Below are 22405 nucleotides of genomic sequence, written 5' to 3'. Positions count from 1 at the left end.
GATTTAAAACAAGCAGGATACCGGCCCCTAAGAGCCACAAGCAGCTTTCTAACTTTAGGGTTTAGAATGGCTTAAAAGATGGGTTTGTGTTTGGAAACCAATCAACCAACCAACTTAAATGAGTTCCTTGCTTTCAAATGAATAGAGCGATCAGACATGAAGCTAAGAGACATTTCACCAAACAATTTGAACCTTAATTTATCATTTCGATCATCTGTGTGTGAATGAAAAGAGAAAATTGCCCACCGCCTTAGAGGCAAACGAAGCATATTCCATAGTTGGGATGAAAAAGGAAAGAATAATAAAAAAAGAAAGAGCTTGATTGATTATGTGCGATTCAATACTGAGGCCTGGTTAAGAAAATGGGGCAGAGGCGCGACAGTCGCCGAGATCGAAACTGGGACAGGGAGTGAGACGGTGTCCTGCCGGAAGGTGTGGGAGTCTGTTTTTAAACGGCGAGTCCCCGAGTCCTGTGGGAAACGCTTCAAACCGAAGGGGCCGAAGAAATAAACAGCTCAAGTAGTGCGTCACAGTTTCACGGTTTTTAAAAAACGCTTTGGGGAAAAAAAAACAAACGGTTCAGAGCAGCAGAAGTTGTTCAAATGCACTTTAGTCGACTTATTAATGATGCGTGACATCCAGTTCCTGTGGAGTATAAATGCAAGACAGAGCTTCATTTTCCATTGGCCTCTTGCCACCAGGCTAGACAAGGACCCAAAACAAACCGGCAGAGAACTACAGCAAAAAATGGCTATTATCCTCACTAAGTTTCCATGGCAACCCTTGAGCCAATCTCTACCAACCAGTTGTTTTGGGAGGCTTCCTAGGAAAAGCCCGTTTCTGTTCTACCATCACAAACATAACCAGGCAATGAAATTTGTTTCCCTTACAACTATTTTGTGCAGCTTGCAACAAAGACTGGTACAGATTTAGCTTGCCAGCAAAAGGTGGGTCAAACTATTTGTTTTACGGCGCTAGGACGTATACAAACGAAATGCAGGCAAATTCAAATGTTTTTAAAATAGAAAATATGATGGATTAAGCTACGTGTTCAACTCTTAACCATGTTTCAATTTAATTTCACAGTAATTAGGGCCACAAGCATGCAGTGACTTTTACTCCAGAATGGACTGAGACAGAACCAGTCATTAAACTGGGCTACATGGCAAGAAGAAAGGGGAGACACTGGTCTGAAAATGTTTAGATTGGAAAAATGTAGCATAGTATGATTTTTTCATGAGGAAAACTGTACAATGATTTGCAAATCCTGTTTCTGCAACAATTTGACAGGTTTGTTTGGCAACTAATATGTCTGGTTAGTTTATTGAGCAGATTATAATAAGTAAAAAAAGAAAAGACAAAATATTTAAGATATGAACGTGTGCCCAGTGATCCTGTGGCCCTCTACGGATAATCTCTTTTGACCTGGATTAGATTTGGATTACTTCTAGTTGACAGTTTTGAAAAATTGCGTTTGTTAATTTTTAGTAGATTTTTGCTTCATTCCTCATCTGTCCGACCTAAAGAAGGGCACATTTAAAACCCTATTTTAGTTATCTTTCAGTCTTTAAGTCTTGATGTTGATCAGTTTGTTTCTTTCAAATTCATTGTAATATTATTCAATTAGTTATTAAATCTTGCTTTATTGCCTTCTCTGTCCGATTTTGAAAAAACAACCTTGAACCATAGTTTTTGTCACAGCCAAACAGTAACCCGTTTGCATTTATTCAAAGTGTTAGACATAAAGTTTGTCACACTGAAAATGGGTCACCCCTCCAGATCTTCAAATATAGCCTTAAATCCTAATTTATCACTAGGCCTGTCACAATAACAAATTTTGCTCAACAAATTGTCCCAGAACGAATTGCAATACATGATCATATTGTATAATAATGGCACAATAATGCAAGAACACACTATAAACTTTAAATTCTAATGAACATTTAAACACTGGAACGGAAGACATCTTAAAAATACCTTTCAATAATTTTTAAAGCCAGGATTTAAGAAGTTGGGTCCATAAATTCCACCTCTTAAGGCTTAAACACAACCCAGGAAGATATTTAACCATCATCGCAAAATCTGCAGATTCTAAGTGAGGAACATAATAACTGTTGATGTCGCAGTTCAAACTAGTGGAGACATTAAACTTCCAGTCAAAATGGAAACGAAGACGATAGAAAAGGATAAAAAGTAATCACTAAGAATCAACGGTTTACTGCTGAGGATGGGACGGCAGGTCCCTCCCCTCACCCCTGTCTGGTGACGTGATGTTCCCCAGATTTGTCCCCCCCAAAAAAACAAAATCAGCAGCAGCACAAAAACAAACGGATTTAAAGGAATCTGCTTATCTGAGGTTCTTAGCTGCGTCCCGGAGCCAAACTGAATTTTGGATTAACTGATCTCTTCTCTGAGCCTCCGTTATGATTACAGTAATGAAGCGCACCGTTTCTGTCTAATAACATGTAGCTTTGTGTTTACTCCCCATTTCTCAGTTGTCCAATCCAGCAGGGATAAGAAAAATAAATAAATACAAATAAAACTTAGTAAACAGGTATTGGGCCTGAAACATAGCCAGTTCGCTGTCAGCATATTATCAGAGTTTTTCACCAGATTGTAACCATTTAAAGTCATTTTATGCAAAAGCTCTTTTTTTTTCACGTTAATTTGTAAGCGGTTGTAAATACCCGACATACATGCGAGCGTATGAACATCAGTGTTCATGGAGGAATTTTAATCCTAAATTTGGCCAACATTCCTGACAAATTCCTGGAATTTGTCTGAAAAGTTGCCCATACTTGTTTTTTTTCTTACGTTTTATGATAACAGATGAATCCATCTCTGGTTCCACACAATCAGTTCTTTTTAAAGAATGATCCCTAACCTGATACCTCATGGTGTTTTGCTCTGTCATTCAAAATCTCTTTGTAATTAAATACTTTTTCTCAACTATAAATAATTATATTTCCAATATGTTAGTGTGAATCTTAAGTGTGCCAAGCCATGAGAACAATTCTGTTTTACTGTAGTAGTGTCATCTCAAAATTAATCTGAAATTAACACTAAAATCCAACCTTGATTGTGACCGCATTTATTCACTAGGTGAAAAAAAAAGAAAAGTAAAATAAAATCCACAGCGGGGTAAATTGATGGCATCCATGTTGGCAATCAACAGAGCAACATCGAGTTCTCTCCTGTGCTAATATTTCATGAAGGTTGACACATCCAGAGCATCTCTCCAGATTCTCCAGAGTCCTGGGTCCTCTGATTTTAGGTCTGGTCACTGACTGGTTGGTTCTGGGTCTTTATCCCGCTCAGATACATTAAATGACCCATTTCCAGTTTTCTGGCTGCATCCAACAGTATTTTTTTATTTAAAATTTAATCATGTATTATGGAAAGTAACGTTGTTATCCAACAAGGTTCCCATGGCCTTGAAAGGGAAACGGGCCCACTGCATGACCGATCCTCTACCATACTTCTATAGGACCTGCTGGGCTAAAACACTCAAACTGAGTCTCCTCTGACTGAAGCACATGGTTCCAATTCAAGTTCCAGTCGATCGGCAGTGGCCTTAACTTGTCTAATCAAAGGTAGCCCAGTTTAACCATTAACCAAAACGTAAAGCATCTGTGTGACGGCCAGGGCCTCAGGCGCAGAGTCCACTGATCCTTTTCGAACCTGAAGCATCAACACTTCTGGTGAAACTACACACACTTCAAAAAAGATGAATTCAGTGTGTGTTAAGGGTACCAACGCAGCAAACTGATGTGCGCTCACACCAGTAATCGTTAGATGGTCGGGTACTCATGAAGGGCAGAGTCTTTCTGGTTCATTTATAGCCCTGTTGATGGTTGACTGTTGGGGAAATTATGATGTATTCAAATGGAGCCCAGTTCTAGCGTACCATTGTGGATTCCAACCCAATGGTTAAGTTAAGGGGTCCTTATTTATAAGTAACAGACTGTTGTAGGGGAATCGTTGCTGCTTTATCACACAGTGCACAGATTACAACAGCTGTGTTTCCATTGATCATACAGTCACGTAAAATTGGAATTTCGAAAATAAATTTGCTTAATGGAAATATGGCAAATTTGAAAAAAATACCCAACTTGTGTTTTTTGCTAGGATGAGGTGGTTTGTCGGCTTTATTGAAATCAGTGCATTTCACAAAACTGCAACGGAAACACTTCTTTTTTGCATCACACGAATCGTGCAAACAACCACTAGATGTCACTACTGGCGGAAAAGACGAAGGAGATGACAGGAAGTGGTAGGAGTTTTGTAACTTATCACGTGATTTTAGTGGCGGTTCTATTTGATGGAAACAATGCAATTGCAAAATTGTACTTTAGCATCTCGACGTGAGCATTTTGCGCACATCTGTAATGGGAACGCACCTACAGTGAGCACCTTTTTCGAAATCCGACATGTTTACAGACGCAGAGTGTGGATCAAAATACACTTCACGTGGAGCCGTGTCCATGCAGAATCACTTTTTGATCCTTTGTTTGCGTCATTGCCGAGCACACTTTGGCGTAAAATGAAAATGTAGAAATCCAGCCCTCCACATATTAAAAAGACTGCACCGCAGCGAGTGTTATTAATATTTACTAAACTACACAATGCTCAAAGCAGCCGAAGAGGAGAATACAAAAAAAACAGAGCGGTTTTTTATTCATCCTTGTCCTTTGTGTGTTGTAGTACAATAAACAAGTACACACTCGCTCAAACACGCATACACAAACTGAACACACACAAAGCTTTTGTTGTGGGCCCATAAATAGCGAAGACAAATGAACAAAAATCACCGCTGATTGGCGACAGGTAAGACTGAAGAGGCTACGGCTGTGTGTCAGTGGGCCATCTGGGAATAAAGTGACAGTCTGTGCACGCGTGTGTGTGTGTGTGTGTGAGACAGGAAGAGAGACAGTGAGAAGGTTGCAACAATGAATCTGTGCTCTTTAGAAATGGAGATCAATTTCCACATGGTTGCCTTTAAAGGCTTTGGCAGGAGAATAATATGTAAGTGTGTGTGTTTCCGGTGTGTGTTTCTGCTCGTGTTTGTGGCTCTGAATGTGTACATGTGCACAAATCATCTCATTGTGTGCATTAGCGTCATTGTGTGTGGGCTTTTATGTGCCTAGTTTGTGGCTTTTATGTGCTTAGTTTGTGCACAGAGAATGAACAGGTGGATGTGTGCCTCTGTATGTATGTGTGTGTGTGTGTGTGTGTGTGTGTGTGTACGTGCGTGGGTGGGTGTCTTTGAAGGAGGTCCAGGCTCCATCTCTCAGCAAATCAGCAGGCCTGAAAATCCAATCTGCCTGGAGAGACAGCAAGCTGTACATCATCTGTCATGGATGGACACTATCAGCGCTTTATCAGTGACCACCCCCTCCAAACACACACATACACACACACACACACACGCAGCATATCTTTCAATGACCACATGCATGAACGAACGTACACAGCCCACAGTGACAGAGACTGATAGGCATTATTAACTGTGGTGGTTGTGTGGAGGAGAGCAGTGGGGTGGGCAGACGCTGGGAGTGAAACTCTGGCTTCAGTCTAAGCTGGACCCTGAGATGCTTCGCGCCGATTCACGTCCTGACAGCGTGACTGGCCTCCTTTGCCGACGATGCCTTCCTGTTCCCGGCAAGTCTGCCATGTTGCCGCAAACAACAGCTTGTCACCTGCAAGCCTGCAAATGGTTAGCAGCTCGAATAATAGCACCTAGCTGGGATTGCGCTCGAGCGTTGGTGAAGTTGTGACGTCAGCGTCGCAGCGCTGCCATCGGTACAGACACAAGAGTTGCGCCGAATTTACCGCCGTTCTATTCCTCTCCACTGTCTTCACTACTTGGACAGTGTGCCCATGCAAGGCAGAAGATCAGTCGTACGGGAAAAAAACAATTCAGACTCAACAGTGTGACCACTGGCAGGTGGAGCACTAGCATCATGGCGGATGTTGGTGGAATGTACTGGGAAGCAGGTGAGCGTTCCGTCCTCGGAGTTGATGTAGACGCAGTAAAAAGGGACGAGGATTCCGACCTGAACGGATCTGACAGGAGCCAGACCGGGCTTCGAAGACACCTTGACTCCCGAGTCCAAGAGTCAAGGTTCATTAGGCTTTTGTGGATTGAACGGAATGGTCATGCAGTCTAATGCAGAGGAGAGGAGCTGCTGCCACTGAAATTACTGAGGAAGATCATGTTGTTCCCTATAGAAAGATGTCAGAACACATGGTGTATCAAAGTTTGTAGCATATGGGAAAGCAGAGCTTCAGTCAGGATACCAAAGCCTCAATCAGTGAAGTTACACACAGTGGTAGTGTCCAGGAATTTTACTGAGGTCAGAGTAGCTATACTTCATAATGAAGTTACTCAAGTAAAACATACAGAGTAGTAAAAATACTACCAAAAGTACCAAAAGAAGAATAACCTTCTTTTCAAAAGGTTATTCAAGTAAATGGAACTGAGCACAACTCAACTCTGACAAGGTGAAGAGAAACGGCTAAATAATTTAGCAGCATCAGTAATAGGCAGCTGCCTGCCACACCATGTAGCTGTTAGGAGTGTTATGATCACAGCTAGCCTCAATCAATTCAAAAAGGAATGTTGTGTATAATTTACTAGCATGTGCAAACTATCAGCATAAAAGTCAAGCTAATAGTTGAGCAAATACTCATTATTTGAAATATATTGAAGAACGAGTTGCGGTTTGTTAATGTTGGTGGCATTTTTTGCGGGTCGCATGACGTGTCTGGAGGAAGGGATTGCCACGGTGCCGAGTTCGAGTAAAAAAAAAGTACACAAGAGCATGAGGGATGTTTCAGCAAAGGACAAAAAGAGGCCGCTGAAAACTCCCCAGTCTCTCGCTTTACGTAGTTTGCAGGTGTGTCAGAGAGAGAGAGAGAGAGAGAGAGTCCTTAGTGGTTTTGTCTGCACAAGCTGAAGAAGGAGAGAGGTGGAGGCAGATTGGGGGAGAAAAAGATTGAGCACATAGCAATCAGTCCTCCATCTATCTGTCTGGATAATTAATATAAATCTGCTCATTTATCATCAGCCAATCAATCTAGATTTACAATCCAACACACAAGCACTCTTTGCACTTTTTGATAGCCTGATTGTCTGGTTAGATGGCTCTGCTGAAATCTGTAATGAATGAGAATGAAGCGGTGAAGGAGGGCATAGAGGAAAAATATTCTGATTAGAGACAAATGAGCGAGAGATTGATGGAGCTATATAAGGCGGCACAAGCTTCATTTATCACTAATTCTGGGCTGGTTGGATGGGCAAAAATGCAAAGAAGAAACCGCCTTGGCCTACAAGCGAAATACATTTATCAGAATTACTAATACTGGACTGATAGACAAAAACAGCCTGGACTCATCGGCTTTTAATAGGTGTGTAACTTGCAATAAACTAAGTACAGACACGGCAAAAAAAAAAAAAAAAGCTGTGGGACATCCTAGTTGTCACTACTAGTCAGTGGCACCACCCTGTGTAGACTATAGGTTTAGGTTGAGCAGAAAGTCCAATTCTGAATGACTCAAAAACCAAAATGAAGGGTTTGGAGCAGCCTAGTTCAAGGGTCTGAAATCTGTGGCTCCTTTAAAATCAAGTAAGGATGGCTTTTAATTATGAAAGGTAACAAGATAGGGTGCGTTTAGCATATTTATATCATAAGACAGCATAAAACAGGAGGGGCACCAATGGCACAAGGCTTTCATCTATACGCAGAGTTCAGCTACAGTGCAGTTCGTTTCCTTTTTGTAAAAAACTGTAAATAGAAATACAATTCATCTTCATTTCATTAGCATTCAAAATAAATAAAACGTTTCATTTAGATTTGTAAAAAAAAAAAAATTGGCACTATGGAAACTTTTATTTTATTTAGAGCAGCATTATGTAAAATTTTTTTTTTTTAGCTTTATATCATGTTATAATGTTATCCCATCATCAAAAACATACCTGAAGTGTTGCCTTGATTCTTTCATGCATGTTTGAGAAATCCTTGAATCTCCCGTGGCAACCGTTCAGCTGTGGAAAACGCCTGGGTGGACCGAGCACCGCAGTTGCCGAGCTTCCATATCGCACAGCAGCCACTCCTCCCTCTCAGCTCCTTCAGACTAATCAGCAGCGATTAGAAACACCTGGTGGAGCTGCTAACCTCGTTATGCTAGCTACTTCTCAGAGCAGCGTTGGTGAAAACGTTAAATGGCGAACAGAGGAGCCATGTTGTGACGACTTCCTGGAGGCGTAGTTTCAGAAAGAGACTGAGACCCAATTTCAATTCGTTAATTTCTTTCAAGACATATTTGATAAATACAGGATTTCTATAACAACTGAAGGCAACAGTTACTTGATTGTGCTATAAAATGGCACTATGTGGCTGGAAAATACATGCCGCCTGTTTAATTGAAGATTTTCCTAATTGCTGCCTTATTAATGAGACAGGAAGGTTATATTAAGACATTTACACATTCCTAGGGTCAGTTTGCTGATCAGAACATGAACTACATCCAGGTGTAACTTAGCTGCATGTTAAATAATGTGACAATAGAACCGTAATAATTGCACAGAATGTTGCAATTCAGTTCCAGCGCTCTGTTTCATAATACAAATAAAACTTATCTGCAGCAAAACTGAAAAATGTCAATATTATACCAAATGCATCAAACCCACTTTAACATCTAATCTGCCAAACATAGCAGCTAGCTTGACAGCTAAACCATATTTTATTTTTTTAAATAATTGTAAATAAATTCAGGCTAAAGGCCTACGCTAGAATTAGGGTTTAATTTTGCGCTCAGTTTCTTAACAAAATTCCAACCATTGTCATGTGTTTCACACTTTATTCATAGAAAAGCACTGAGATCTCAACACAAATCAATATAAAATGGTAGTAGCGTTACATAAATAGTAATAAAATCTTGCTTTATAGACAGTAGCTCAAGAAGTCGCACAAAAAAAAAAGGTACAAAAAAAAGTGATGATAAGCTATGATACTTCTGTGGCAACAAATACTGGAAATACCTTTTCAAAAATCAGTAGCACAAAGAGGCAACAAACACTTTCAATTATCCCTTAAGTTAAGAATGGATCTGAAACGAAAACAAAACGGGGAGGTGAACTATATCTCTACTAGCAAACAGTAATCTCCTACAAACAAAAGAAAAGACGAGGGGGGGGGGGGGAGGGGTACAACTTAAACAGAACCCTCAGGAATTAAGTTTCGGGTTACGCAGTTGGTGAAGTGGTGTCGCCTGTGGACCCTTTTTCGAAAATCTGTTAACTTTACGATGTCGAAGCCTCGCATCTTTTATTTTTGCATAAGCTGGCCATGCGCGCGCGCTGCAGGACGGCGGAAGGAAAACGCCGCGACGCACAGCTTCACATCCTAGATCGACAGAAGAGACATCCGACCGCATGGGGACAAAAACAAGTAACGGTGGTAATGTAAAAAAAAAAAAAAAAAAAAAAAAGGCCTCTCTGGGGGAGAGAATGTTTTTTTTTTTTTTTTTTTTAAATGATGTTATGAATGAAACAAGCCAAAAGGTAATGTTGCCAACACAAATGTTTGTGTTATTCCGTCTCACTGCAGAGTAACCACGCAAGAAGACACCGAAGGCTTCGGTCTTGATAATAAAGGACAGAAACAAAGTTTAAAAAAAAAAAACAAAGACATACAAAAAACAAAAAAAGAACTTTGTACATTGATCGGTCAGAAAGGCATTTTCTACCATTGGTTAATTTTTTTTCCCTCCTTCGCCTCAAGCTCAAGAAGTTGCAGTTGATGCAACATCGACCCAACGCAAGCACTCTTCCTCTTTTCTCCCTCCTGTCCTCCTTTCTTCCTTCCTTCCTTCCTTCCTTATTCTTCTTCTTTCTGATAGTGGTTCGGCCCACCAGGTCTCGCCCTCCACGCTTCCTCAATTTCACTCCCGGACGAGACCCTCAAAGTGGTTCTGCATAGTCAGGTTTAGTACAAATCAGTTTACAAATGTATGCCTACCTCAATCTTCCCAACTCTTAAAAAAAAACAACAACCCTGCTTTCTTTTTGGAAAGAAAGCAAGTTTTTGTCATTGCGAACTGAATAAAAATGAAGGTTTTTTTTAGCAAAACAAAAAAAAACAACAAAAAAAAGTACACAGGAGCACCTGAGAAATGCCTTGAAATCTTTGCTCTTACAAAATAAACGGCGTCAAATTTCCCCCACGCAGAACAGTTCAAGTACACCCCGCCGAAAAAAAAAAAAAAAAAAAAAACCCAAAAAAAACACATAACATACTCATTATAAATAATTAGAACTTTACAATTTTCTCAATTGACACTTTATTATTTACAATATCTTAAATGCTTAATGCTACTATTTTTTGTTTTTGTTTCTTTAAGTGATGTCCCTGAGAACTGAGTTTAGCCTTTTTTCTTTTTCTCTTCTCCCTCCTCAGTTTCCCCCTCCCGCCCCCATTCGTCTATCTGCAATTTTCCCTGATCTGAAAAAGGCGCAGTTATCATGACCGACTTACCCGGGTACAGTTCGTAAAAGTTTGCTCTCGTGGAATGTCGAAGCAGATAGGAAAAAAAAATAAAAAATGTCCCTCTGTTCCAGAACCCTTCAACTCATGTAGCCTCTTTTATTTAAATACAGTCTGGTTCTTATTCTGTGTGTCTCACTCAGTGATTAGAAAGAATAAAAATAAAATAAAATAAAAAAGTCACAAATCAATCAATAAATAAATGCTGAAGCAGGCAGGAACGTACTGAAGAGGTAACTGTGTGAAGTGCTTGTACATTTTAGTCTGATCAGTTAGACTTGAGCTCTTGTTTAGGCTGCCATCAGAAATGCCACAGGGTGAGACAGCAGACCGTGGAGAAGGTAACCAACCGTGCCGAGCCACGAGGTCTCCAATACTTACAATGAACGCATCAAGTTGCGACAAAATACAGTAATTTCCGTGTGGTTCACTGTGCATCTCTGAAACCTTTGGGGGGAAAAGGCCACTCATCTTCACAGTAAAGAATTTTACAAACCAGTAGTATTCACAGGAAGGTTCACAGCTTTTTCCATCACAAGAACAAAAAACTGAACACATTTTATGGTTATTTAGCCCTAATAATTTTACACAGCTATGTTCATTTTTCCATGTTTGATTTTAATCAACCATGGATGTGAAATGTGTCAAAACATAAGGTTGGAGATTTTTTTTTGACCATATATATGCTATATTGGTCGTCTACCAAAAGGTTTATTTAATCCATGCCTTTTTTTTGGTCAATTTTCGAAAATTAAGTTCTGACACTGGCGCGTCACATAAAAGTTGTTAGATAATGTACACGTAGCAAAAATATGCAAATTTTAGTTTTCTTTAAAAAAAAAAAAAGGATATTGGAGGAATATTAGCATTTACTTTCGGATGTTTACTTGATACTTTAAAAAAAATATATTATTTTGAAAAACCAGAAGTAAAAAAAAACAAACAAAAAACCTCAATTTTGTCAAGTAGCAAATCATTCATTTTGGCGGGAAAACTTTTGGCGGGAAAACAGGTAACATTAGAGACTTTAAGTGCAGAATATAAGGGGTTATATATATTACTGTAATTACACAATAACTGACAAACAATTTTGTTAACTAGCAAACAATTATTTCAAGTGATTAAGGTAGGAGGGCTAACTAGAGGTAAAGGATTTAGCTAAATGCTACTGTAAGCATTAAAAAGATGCTAACAGTAGTAAGGTATCAGACCGTAAGCCTAATACATTACTGTCCACTAAACGTGATGTAAATTTCCTCACTAGTCTGTGTGACTGATACCTGAGCATGGCGACAATACAACTATCCCTCAAAGGGTGGCGCTAAACCAGTCAAGAACAGAAAAATGAGTTGACTTCTTCTTAAACAATAAAGTGTTTGAAGATTTTGCTGTTTTCAGTCACATTAATGCCCCCGTGAAACTACAGTGAAAACTGCATAACTACTTAAGCAGTTCTTCTTGGCAGCAAATTTTCAAAATACGCCCAGCAGCTACGTTTAAACAACACAAGTGGGTAAAATTCTCAGTTTTAGCCAATGTTCTTGTGATGGAAAAGGGATTCAGGTGACAAACTGATTTACGACCAAGTTCCAGGTCCAAAATTGTTGTCAAAGTTTCGCAACGAGACGAGTGATGAAACTAAAAGACATACCTGAATTAAATCGTTGACTGAATGTTGATGTTAGCGGTGACGCTTTACACTTTTCAAAGCTTTGGCCACAAACAGCAGAGTTAGTAGTGAAGTGGCATCTCAGGACACGAGGAGCGCGTTCACCTCATCAAACATGGCATCTTATGTCGCTAACAGGATGACACGAAGCATACAGTGTATACAAGAATATACTGATGTACACGCGAAGGCTAAACTAGGAACGAAAGCAGCCAGAACGTCACCCTCAAAACATGCACTCTGTAAAGCGTCACCCTCACCATGCAGCAGGTGAAGGTATTTAAATGTTCAACTAGTGAAAACAGGTAGCCGTGTTATCCGTCCTCTCCGCTCTAATAAGCCCTGAATGAAATGAGAGGCAATTCCTAACAGAGGAGTTAAAGCCGACAGTCGAGGTATGACCTTAACACTGTGCGTTTTCAACCACTGTGTGTTCTTTATGAAGTTCCCTTCACTTTGAGAAGCCAAATCTTCTTAACCTCTACAAAGACTACACACACGCCCAATCCAAAATGGCCGCAAGCCACCAGGAAGCAAACATTTCTTTTGCTATTATAATAACATTCTTTTAATGTTCTGATCATTTCAAAAATATTAATTGGTTGAGTTTGATTCCTTGTTACTTCTGCGACACTTTAGGTTCCGTCTTTTGAAGCAACGGTTAACGTAGAGCGAGTACAGCGAACACTTTTTGGTTCACATTCAAGAAACGAAACGCAACAAAAACGTAAGACTTGGTCAAGAAATGGCTCAACATACAGAAGTAAAAATCCAAAAACAAAATAATAATAATAATTAAAAAAAACTTAAATAAACCAATAAGTTTAACTACTTCCCAAAAAGAAGGTCTATGAGGCAGGGTTAAGGTCAGCCGAAGCGCTCCCTGACCAACATCATCAGTTTCTTTTTGCCCTTGTAGATCTGTTTCAGGTTGTCTATGAACTGGGCGAACTGAATATGGCCGTCCTGTGCCAAAAGGAAAGTTTCCCGTGCTTTACTGAGGAACTCTATGAACTCCCCGTAGTGCCGCGGACTGATGTGCGTCAGTCGAGAGTGCGTGGTGTTGATGTACGCCGAGATGGTGGCGTCCAGAAGCTGTCGTAGAGGCGCCTTGTCCGTTGACATGAGCTTCCCAGAGTTCCTTCGGCCGGGGATGCCAGCCAGTCCCGGTGCCGTCATGGTGCACCGCCGCAAGATGTCGGACAGCACCGTGGCACAGTGCACGCTCTTCACCACCAGCGGGATGATGGCTGCGAGTTCGTTTTTCCCCAAGGAGTGGCTGAGCGCGCAGGCCCAGAGCACGTCGTTAATGGCCGGGTGCGTGTCCTGGTTGTAGGCGAGGTTGAGGTGAGTCATGGCGAGAGACGCCAGCTTGAACGACCGGAGCGGATACCCCCGGTGCTCCATGTAGCGCGCAATGGTGAACAGCTGCGAGTACGTCATGCCCGTGGAGGCGGCGTCGATCACGATCTGGTAGGCCGTCTCAAAGGCGATGTGGTCCTTCTCGCAGAGCGTCAGAGCCGACAGGGCGCAGTTCTGAGGGTCTTTCATGGCGCACTGCAGCGCCAGCGTCCTCGCGCAGCTGGCCAGCTCCTCCCGCTGTGGATAGTCCAGGCTGAGGCGCAAGATGGTGTTGTGGGACATGACGGTGGCCGCCACGATGCTGGTGGCCTCTGTCGGCGTGAACAGAGTGTACCAGCTCTGCAAGATGCTCACTAATGCCCGCAGACCTGACGGGAGAGACAGATGGGATTGGACACTCAGTGCGTTGTCAGTTCTTCAAAGATGGCAAGGGAAGGAAAACAGACACGATGACTCGATCATCATTTAGTGTGAACTTTTAATGCAGAATCCTTGCCACTAATAATTTTACTACCAGAATTATTTGCAAACGTCCAAATAAGAGCCTTTTGCCACCTGGTATTTATTTGCTGAAATTTTTAAATTTCATGATTAAGACACACAAAAAACAATCCAAATTTTGTCATGGTCTCCCCCAGCATGTTATCAGCCTGGCGGGCCACCATGTTTTACTTGTCCCCCCCCCCCACCCCCCCCACCAGGATGAGCATTGTTTGTTGTCTTATTTTAGGTTTTTTATGATGGCCTTTTTTGTATCATTAACTCAAAAACACACTGGATGACTGCCTTAGCACCCTGCCATCAAGCTTAGCAGGTTTTCTTGGGTAAAACTTTCATCCGTTTTTGTAACATGCACAGTAAAGTAGTATAAATTTAACCCTTGTTTCTAGAATGGACAGACTTTAAATATCTTGTAAAACTTCTTGAGCATAAGAATTCAAGTTTTACGCAGTTTGACCTAAACGTTGCTCTAGTTACCAGGCAGGTTACGGGTTTCTCAGAGAGTCACTATTGCTAAAGCTGCCAGCTTTGTTTCACCCAATAAAACAGAGATTGTGTCAACTTATAACCACACTGCACTTTTTCAGTCGTGTTTCTTTATCCTCGCTTCCCTCTAATCTTTTCATAGCACTTCTGGCACTTTCTTTAAAATCTGCATAATATTTTGTCAACCAGCAGAGTTACAGCTCTCTCTCCTGCACTATCATCAAATTATTAAATACCTTATGGAAAACTGATGTTTATGCCTCTGTGTGGTGATCCGAGCATATGTTTGATTATCTTTTTTTTTTTCTTTTTATTAAAGTCAAAGTCAGCCTTAAAGCTGAAAATCGAGACAGACCGTAGGGACTGTAATTAGAGATGGAATCCTGTTTTGCTTGCTGCGTCTCAATGGGGTGTCAAAAAAAAAAAAAAAAAGTGAAACATACCGACTTCAGTGGCGCATGTTACCAGCCAGCGGACCATCTCTCTCCTTCTCCAATTCAAAGTGGACAGTGTCATTCTCATCACCTGCAAAAACACACAAAAAGAGTAAGAACAAAGCTGGAAAATATGTAATAACTATTTTTAAAATCCTCATTTTAAACCTTTGCTCTCACCTTTAAATAGTAAAATCCTTTATATTTAAGGAGTAAATTACAACACGATGTAAGTAAGTAAATAAATGAGTGTTAAACGTTTTAGTGACAGAAACGCAAAATGCTTTTATGTTGACATTTTCAGCTGACATTGTCATGGTAACGCTAAAGTTAGTAAATGTCTGGCGTAGGTTATTTTCAAAAGCCATTATTATACCTTTTTATCCACTTTCTTTACGCATTTTTTGTGCCATTGACTTAAAAGACAGTTGAAAACACAAACTTTGCAACAGGAATTGTATTTATTTTTTATTCCATAAGTCCACGTTGTTGAAGTTCCTTCAGATTTTCCCGTTTTATTTTCAACGGGTGAAGATATTTCCGCTTTTGAGTCAATCTGTGATTTTTAATACGTATGATTTACAGGGGAGGTGAGTGATGGAGATATCATTTACGCATCTGTGCAAACAATAATCCCTACAATAATCCAAATAAAATAAACAAAAAGATTTAAACATATTTACAGGTTATTATTGAACATGCACTATCATTTTGTTCATATCAGTTTATGTGACACTGAGAAAAACAGCTCAACATCTCTGAGCTCAATATTTAACTTTACTTTTTGCTGCTTCTTACTTCATTGAGGTCATTTTTAATTTCTCCATTGATTAATGTTTCAGCTGTAGAGCACATTTTTAATGCGGCAGGATGCTAATCTGTTGTGTTTCTCTGTGGAAAGGTTCCTCCATTGAGTGGGTTCTTCTCGTTAACTCTGTGTGGGATGCCAATTTGTAGGGTAGAGTTTTGACAGTCTGTTAAAAGGAAACTCGAGCTGCGGCAAAAGTTTCTGTGGTGAAACTGTGATAATTGCAGCCTCCCTTTCTCTCTCACACACACACACACGTTCGGTACCTGCAGCCCCAACTCCAACGCCACATTGAGCAGGGTGATATCCGGCGGACTGTCTGCGGGCGTGGCGATCTTAAAGGCATCCTGGGCCAGTTTGAAGATGAGGGAAGAGGAGTGGATGTTTTTCTGAATGGCTTCCAGCACCGTCCGCAATCTCAACATGTCTCCTTGTGGACAAGTGGGGAAACAAAGAGGAGGAGGAGGAGATATTAACAACTGGTTTGCTTTAGTAAAACCTTTTCTGCTGGCAAAGAAGAAAACTGAGATTCAGAGTTGAAATATTTCTGTAACCAAAGAAAACTTCCTCGTTTGAAGGATCCCAGTATGTCCGCCCAAAGTAGGAACTTGATATTGTTGCTGCAGTCACAATTACAGGGAAAGATGGGGGGAGGGCAGAATGTATGTTTGTTAGACATTGTAATATTGGTATCAAGTATTGAGTGTGGGTTATGTAAAGGAATAAAAAGTTTATAATCGTGGGACTTTCCAGACACTAGAAAGCAAATAAGGTTTGGAAAACTTTGACTTTCTTTGTTTTTTCTTTGTAAATCCCTTCAGGCCAGTTGTCATATAAATAGTTCTTATGTGCTTATCATACAAAAATAGGCTTTAGGGTAATTTCCAGAACCTAAAAACAAAAGGTCAGCACTGCAGACATCRCAYATAAATGAAAGACAAAAAGAATCTGTGCACAAAATCTTGTACTTTAAAATGGAGAACATCAAGTCGGACGCTGTAATTCAGGCAGGGGGCAGAGAGGAAGTCGGACATCTTCATATTTGTCGTTCTTGCGCCAGAGCTTCAACTTCAAGAAGAAATTGGAATATTAGTTGTGATAAATTTACAATTTAATGGGGGGGAGCTCAATTAGCGGCTCGTCCCACTTGTCAAACGTGATTAATAAAATAAAACACCTGCTTGGAAGATTAATCACTGCAGCCAGGAAAGCCATTACGAGAAAAATGGCTGAAGACAGAAGCAGAGTTTCTGCGACTACATTTGAGAGAATTATATATCATAACAAAATGTGCTTCAGCTGCTTTAGTTTCTACTGATCTTTGTTTTGTTTTTTTTACCTTTAGCAGCAGTTAGCATGGTGGAGGCTAGCTCACACTGTTGCGACTCCAGATGGCCGAGAGTGAACCAGCGCGGGTATCTGCTGGGAACGATGGAGATGCCGTGGTGAGGGTGGCCCACGTCCCCGGAGCCAGCCGACGACTCCAGGACAGGAAGCCTGGGGGACGAGCAGAGAACGGGGTCTGATGTGGAACACACTTCATGGAGACGATACATTAAAACATGGAGCTGTGCCGGGTTACTGGTTTAAAAGGATAAATCTAAAAGCGCAGATGTTTCCCCCGTTCTACGATTTAAAGTTTGCTCATTTAGACGCCACAGAAAGTGTCAAGAGAGAATATTCACATGGAGCTTCCCCTCCTCCGCCTGTTGCTGCCAGGGGTTCGCACACTTTTCCGCACAGTAAAATTCAAGCCCTTTTTCAAGATTTTTCAAGGCGTGTTTTCTAAATTTTCCAGCACCACACTTCAGAAATATGATGTAAAACAAGATGGTTTCAATTCAGAATTATTTTGACATCATTTATTACTTTTAATAATGTCTTCTGATTGTTTTCTACATAGCAGGGACAGTGAAATTTTGTGTTTGCATCTGATCAAAATACCAATTTATAAAAAAAATTCCCCCAATTTCAAAAACTTTGCTTAATTATAAAGTATAATACATGATATTTTCAGGTATTATTCTCTACAATATATATATTTTTACTTCCATTACACAGATCAAAACTGTGAGGTTTGAATATCAGGTACGTTCAAGGACTTTACACAGACATCCAGCGCTTTCCAAATCCGGAAAACGCCTAATTGAAGTTCAAGGATTCTCAAGGATTTCAAGAAATGTATTTGAAAATCTTGCGTAAATACATTCTGATTATCCCTTGAGAATCATTTATCCCACACATTTAAACATAGGAGTTGCGTCTTTCTTTTTCTTTTTCTTTTTACATGGCATTGAAAGAATCTCTCACCTCATGGCGCGGAGAGCCACCTTGTACGCCAGGTCTGCGTCGTGCGGCAGCAGAGCCGAGAAGAGGTATTTGGCGAAGGTGTGCATGGGAACGCTTTCTCTGTGGATGACTTCTCCGAGGCCGCTGAACGGACCGGCTGAAACCGAGAGGGACACAGACGGAGGAACGGGTCAAGTTTCGTCGAACCCGTGCGCGACGCGGAAACGAGCGGCGGGTAGCGTACCCTCCAGCAGCTGCACGGCCTGCTTCCGCAGCGTCTGGACCAGGAGGTCGTCCAGCTCCAGCTCCTGCAGCTTGGAGACGATCTGTTCTTCGTTACGACACACCTGGGCCCCGGCGAGAAGACAAAGTGTCGTCAAATTGTTATCTCACGAAGCAGGAAGTCGAGCRATCCACTCTCAGCGGGGAACTGTAACGCTCCTCCACACACTTTGAGACAGACGGGGTTCAATTCCAGCCAAAGAGCGACACAAAGGTCCTTCTAGTGCATTTGATTGGGTTTTAAACGTCTAAAACATTAATATTGTCGCTAATTCCGATGACATTAAGAAAGGTCTGCGGCGGCAACGTTAAACCCTCGAAAGCAGATTACCATTTGCACAAAGAAACGCTCCCCGGATTTCTTCCAGTGCGCCGAGAACTTAAGTGCTGCGACTTTCTGCTTGTTTTTCAAGAAAAGAAAAATGCCGTGACCTTTTCTATGGTTTTTTTTTTTTGCCTGACATTTACTTCCAGCTGATGTTAAATTATAGTGATTTGCCATCAGAGAAACACTGTCCTCAACGGGATAGTTTTTAGGTTTTTTTTATATGCAGGGAATATATTTTTAATAAAGCACAACCAATATCAAGTACAGAAGTAATTATATTGCCGTTGATGTATTTCACATTTTGTCATGCTATTCGTAAGCCTGTCACAATGCCAAATTTTTCTGGACGATAAATTATCCAGATAATTATTGCGATAAACAATAATATTGTAGCTTGGAGGCCATTTTCTAGTAATGTATATAAATCATGGCATAATATCGCAAACTCACCCTCTCAAAAACTAACAAACTTTGATTTTGTAAAGAACAATTAACACTGAAACTGGAAGATATTTTAAATATCCAAAATAAAGAATGGTAACCAAAAACAATAAATAAATAACACTGGAAATATCCCAACTCTCATGGTGGAACAATACTTTTCAGGACTTCGTCTACAATACTCAACACACTGAAGCTTGTGGCTGTAATCGTGGTAAAGCTCAAGAGGTTTTGAATACTTTTTAGGAGAGCGCTGTGCATTTACTGCTAACAGATGCAAAGATCACCTTGTCCTGGGCATACAGTCCTTCTGGCATGATCCTCTGCTGGCCCATGCCCATCAGGGCCACCTCCAAGGCCAGAGTCAGGTACGACTCCCCCACATCTGGACACCCCCACACGGGCAGATGGTGGTAGACCGGAGGTCTGGGATCGCCTTCTTGGAGAAAACAGGGATAAGACCGGTGAGAAAATCAGAGGAATACGTATTTAAAACGCTTGTTCTACTCAAGCTGTGTCAATGTTCAGTGTGTTCATTTTATTTAATTTTTTTAGTATATATATAGTTCAGCTCTCTAAAACAGAAAAGGGCAACATGCTTTACCAGTTATTAGTTTCAATTAGATACCATAGAAATAACACAAACTGCTGAGACAGAAGGAGTCGCACAAAGCCCACCTGAACTCAAACCTGAGAGTTTGTAGCACATCAGCCGCACGCTTTGGCGTTATGGATTCATTATTTTTTTAACAAAATATGCGTGTATCTTTTTAATTAAATGGGGAATAAAGCATTGTTTGTAACTTCGTTTGAGCTCGTTTGGTGAAAAGGCTGCTTACCCAGCACTGCTGCTTTACAAAGTATAAGTGAGAACAGATGCCCTGGGAGCCTCAGCTGTTGATTTGTTTTCTCCTGCTCCCCTCCGACCCCCACCGCTCTACCCCATCATTCAGCTTAAATCCCCTCTGAGCAACAGATCCCCCTAAATCCTGTTTATTCCAGGGATATGTGGGTAGGGAGCCTGTGCTCGGAGAGCGCGCATGTGTTGAGTTAGAGTGGAAAAATGGAAACAGATTTTACCGACTTTCCCCCTCTGGTACGGTCAATTTGTTTCTTCCTAATCAGCGGCTCAATAAGTTGATTTGATAAAGCTGAGGGGAGGACAGGGGGAGGAGGCGGTTTGTGATTGGACGACACAGAGGCCGAGTCTAGCCAGCGCATAAACAGATGTTTCCAGCTGTTCTCCCTGGGTTATGAAAATAGGACCACGGAGCTGAAAATGAAACTAATTTGCTTCATATTCCATACGCAGCACGTTGCCAGTGGTCAGCCAGTATTGTTACCCAAAGCTTTTTGGCAATAATAAAAACAAAAAACAACAAAAAAATAAATAAAATGCAATGGCCGCTGGTGCAAAGAGGACAAGACAGGAAATTCAACTGGGGATGGGTTCTGTACATACCACACTCAAACTACAGGGGTGTGTTCAGTTCAGCCCACTCAGTTTCTATTACTTTACGGCTACATGCAACATTTATAGCAAACAGTCGTTAAGAGTGTTTCCACTTTAGGAAACTCTCCACGGAACTAAAGTAGTTTCCTGGTGTCGTTATTTATGCCTTTTTTTGTTTTCATAGCCTGTAGTAGAGCAAAAAAAAAACAAACAAACAAAAAACAGATTACGGTAAAAATGTGCTCAATAAAACTACCATAGAAAGGCAGAAAGGGTTGGATTTTTACATTGAAAAATCCAATGTATTGGTTAGCTTAAACCTATAATGTCTTGAGCTTGGTGGATTTCAAATTCCACTGAGACAAAAGTAGTTAAACTTTCCAAAAGTAATATTAGTTTGGAGAGACTTCAACAATTTAACAATCTAAAATAATTCAGTGTAGATTTTTTAAACCTCTCTTTAACCAGGCATAGAGTCAAGGTTGCTTTTTCCAAGACAGACGCCAAATGTTTAAGAGTTTGACTAATATTTCAGGACACTTTTTTTTTTTTTACTGTCCACTACAAAATGAATGAAATAATGGTTAATTACTTAACCAAAACGACACACTCCAAAGCTAAGACCGAGCCCAAGAACAAGAGAAAAAAAAAGCTTGACCGATCAGGAGCCCTCCATCTGTGCCCTAAAAGTATTCGCAATCAGTACTGAAGAAGAATAACTCTTGGAATCAATGGGTTTAATTTGCCTTCACTGCAACAGCAGCAGAAACACACAACAGATAACCCAGGAGAAAATGAGGATTCACTGTAATTATGTTTCAGCGGACAAAGTTTCAGCACAGCATAAAAGCCAATGTATAAACCAAAGGCTGAGGAGAGACACACACATTCTGGTGGTACTTTCATGGACTTTGGAGGCTCAAGATTGGATATATGCAGTACTTTAGCTGAAGTCAATGTTACCCAGGATTATTTAGCTGTACGGTTTAAAACGCAGTAGCTAGGTAGTTTTAAGCCAAATATGTGAATGTAAATCCTTGGAATATGTTGCAAGTTTTGAAGCATTAAGCATGAATTTTCCCACTGTGGGAATATAAAAGCTAGCTAACAGCTAGCTAAAAGCTAGGGAAAATGTAGTTTAGTTGTCCCATGCTACAAGCTAGCAAGCTCTTTTAGCCAAAACTCTCGCTCTTTTAGCTAACTCTTTCACTCTTTTAGCTAACTCTTTCACTCTTTTAGCCAACTGTATTTCTGTCAAGGCAAAATGAGGAAAACCAAACCATATAGTTTTTTTTAATACCTCCAGTGTCCATAGAGTTATCATCATCCATGCGGCATGTTTCTGTGAGCGTGATGAACAGACAACCGATTGGGTCCAATGGATGACCCACCCAGCCTTCCAGGTTGGTGGTGGAGGTAACATTTCTCTGGAGAAGCTCTAAAAGCAGAGACGGGGAAAAAAAAACCCAATAAAATAAAACAGTCAATATTAAAAAGTACTGCAACAATGCTCCCAATCTAGAAAATAAACTGTGCTCCCTAATGTTTCTAATGTTCGAACCTTTCTTTTGGTGCTTGTAGATGTCCATCTGTCTCTGCTGCTGGAGGCGAAGCGTGTTGATGATGGCGACGGCCAGCCGCAGCGCTTCTCTCGTGTAGCCATGCGATCGCAGGGCGTCGACGCGGGCGCACGCCGTCGGGACGTGGTCTGCGCGTCGGGAGAGAAACGAGGGGAGGTCAGGACAGCTTTGCAGAGTCAGGCGGCGTACACACACACACACGCACGCACGCACGCACGCACGCAC

At 40.9% G+C, this 22405-nt stretch overlaps 1 protein-coding gene across 2 annotated transcripts in view; it reads right to left on the bottom strand.

Moving 5' to 3' along the window:
- Positions 1–8845: 8845 nt before the first annotated feature.
- The window catches only part of zswim5 (zinc finger, SWIM-type containing 5), a 75074-nt gene continuing 61514 nt past the window's right edge, over positions 8846–22405 (bottom strand). Inside the window, exons 8-16 of one of the 2 annotated variants that reach the window (XM_008433022.2) lie at positions 22162–22308; positions 21901–22038; positions 19435–19586; positions 18341–18443; positions 18118–18253; positions 17147–17304; positions 16074–16237; positions 15009–15090; positions 8846–13946 (exon numbers count right to left, since the gene is read on the bottom strand). In XM_008433022.2, coding sequence (XP_008431244.1) covers positions 13084–13946; positions 15009–15090; positions 16074–16237; positions 17147–17304; positions 18118–18253; positions 18341–18443; positions 19435–19586; positions 21901–22038; positions 22162–22308 — 1943 coding nt within the window. In that variant the 3' untranslated portion in view covers positions 8846–13083. The remainder of the gene's footprint in view (positions 13947–15008; positions 15091–16073; positions 16238–17146; positions 17305–18117; positions 18254–18340; positions 18444–19434; positions 19587–21900; positions 22039–22161; positions 22309–22405) is intronic. The other variant, XM_008433023.2, reaches the window with a different exon arrangement.

The sequence above is a fragment of the Poecilia reticulata genome, linkage group LG17 (assembly GCF_000633615.1).
Source record: "Poecilia reticulata strain Guanapo linkage group LG17, Guppy_female_1.0+MT, whole genome shotgun sequence".
Taxonomy (NCBI): domain Eukaryota; kingdom Metazoa; phylum Chordata; class Actinopteri; order Cyprinodontiformes; family Poeciliidae; genus Poecilia; species Poecilia reticulata.
The sequence above is the reverse complement of the archived record's forward strand: the minus strand, read 5'-3'. Positions and strand labels throughout refer to the sequence as shown.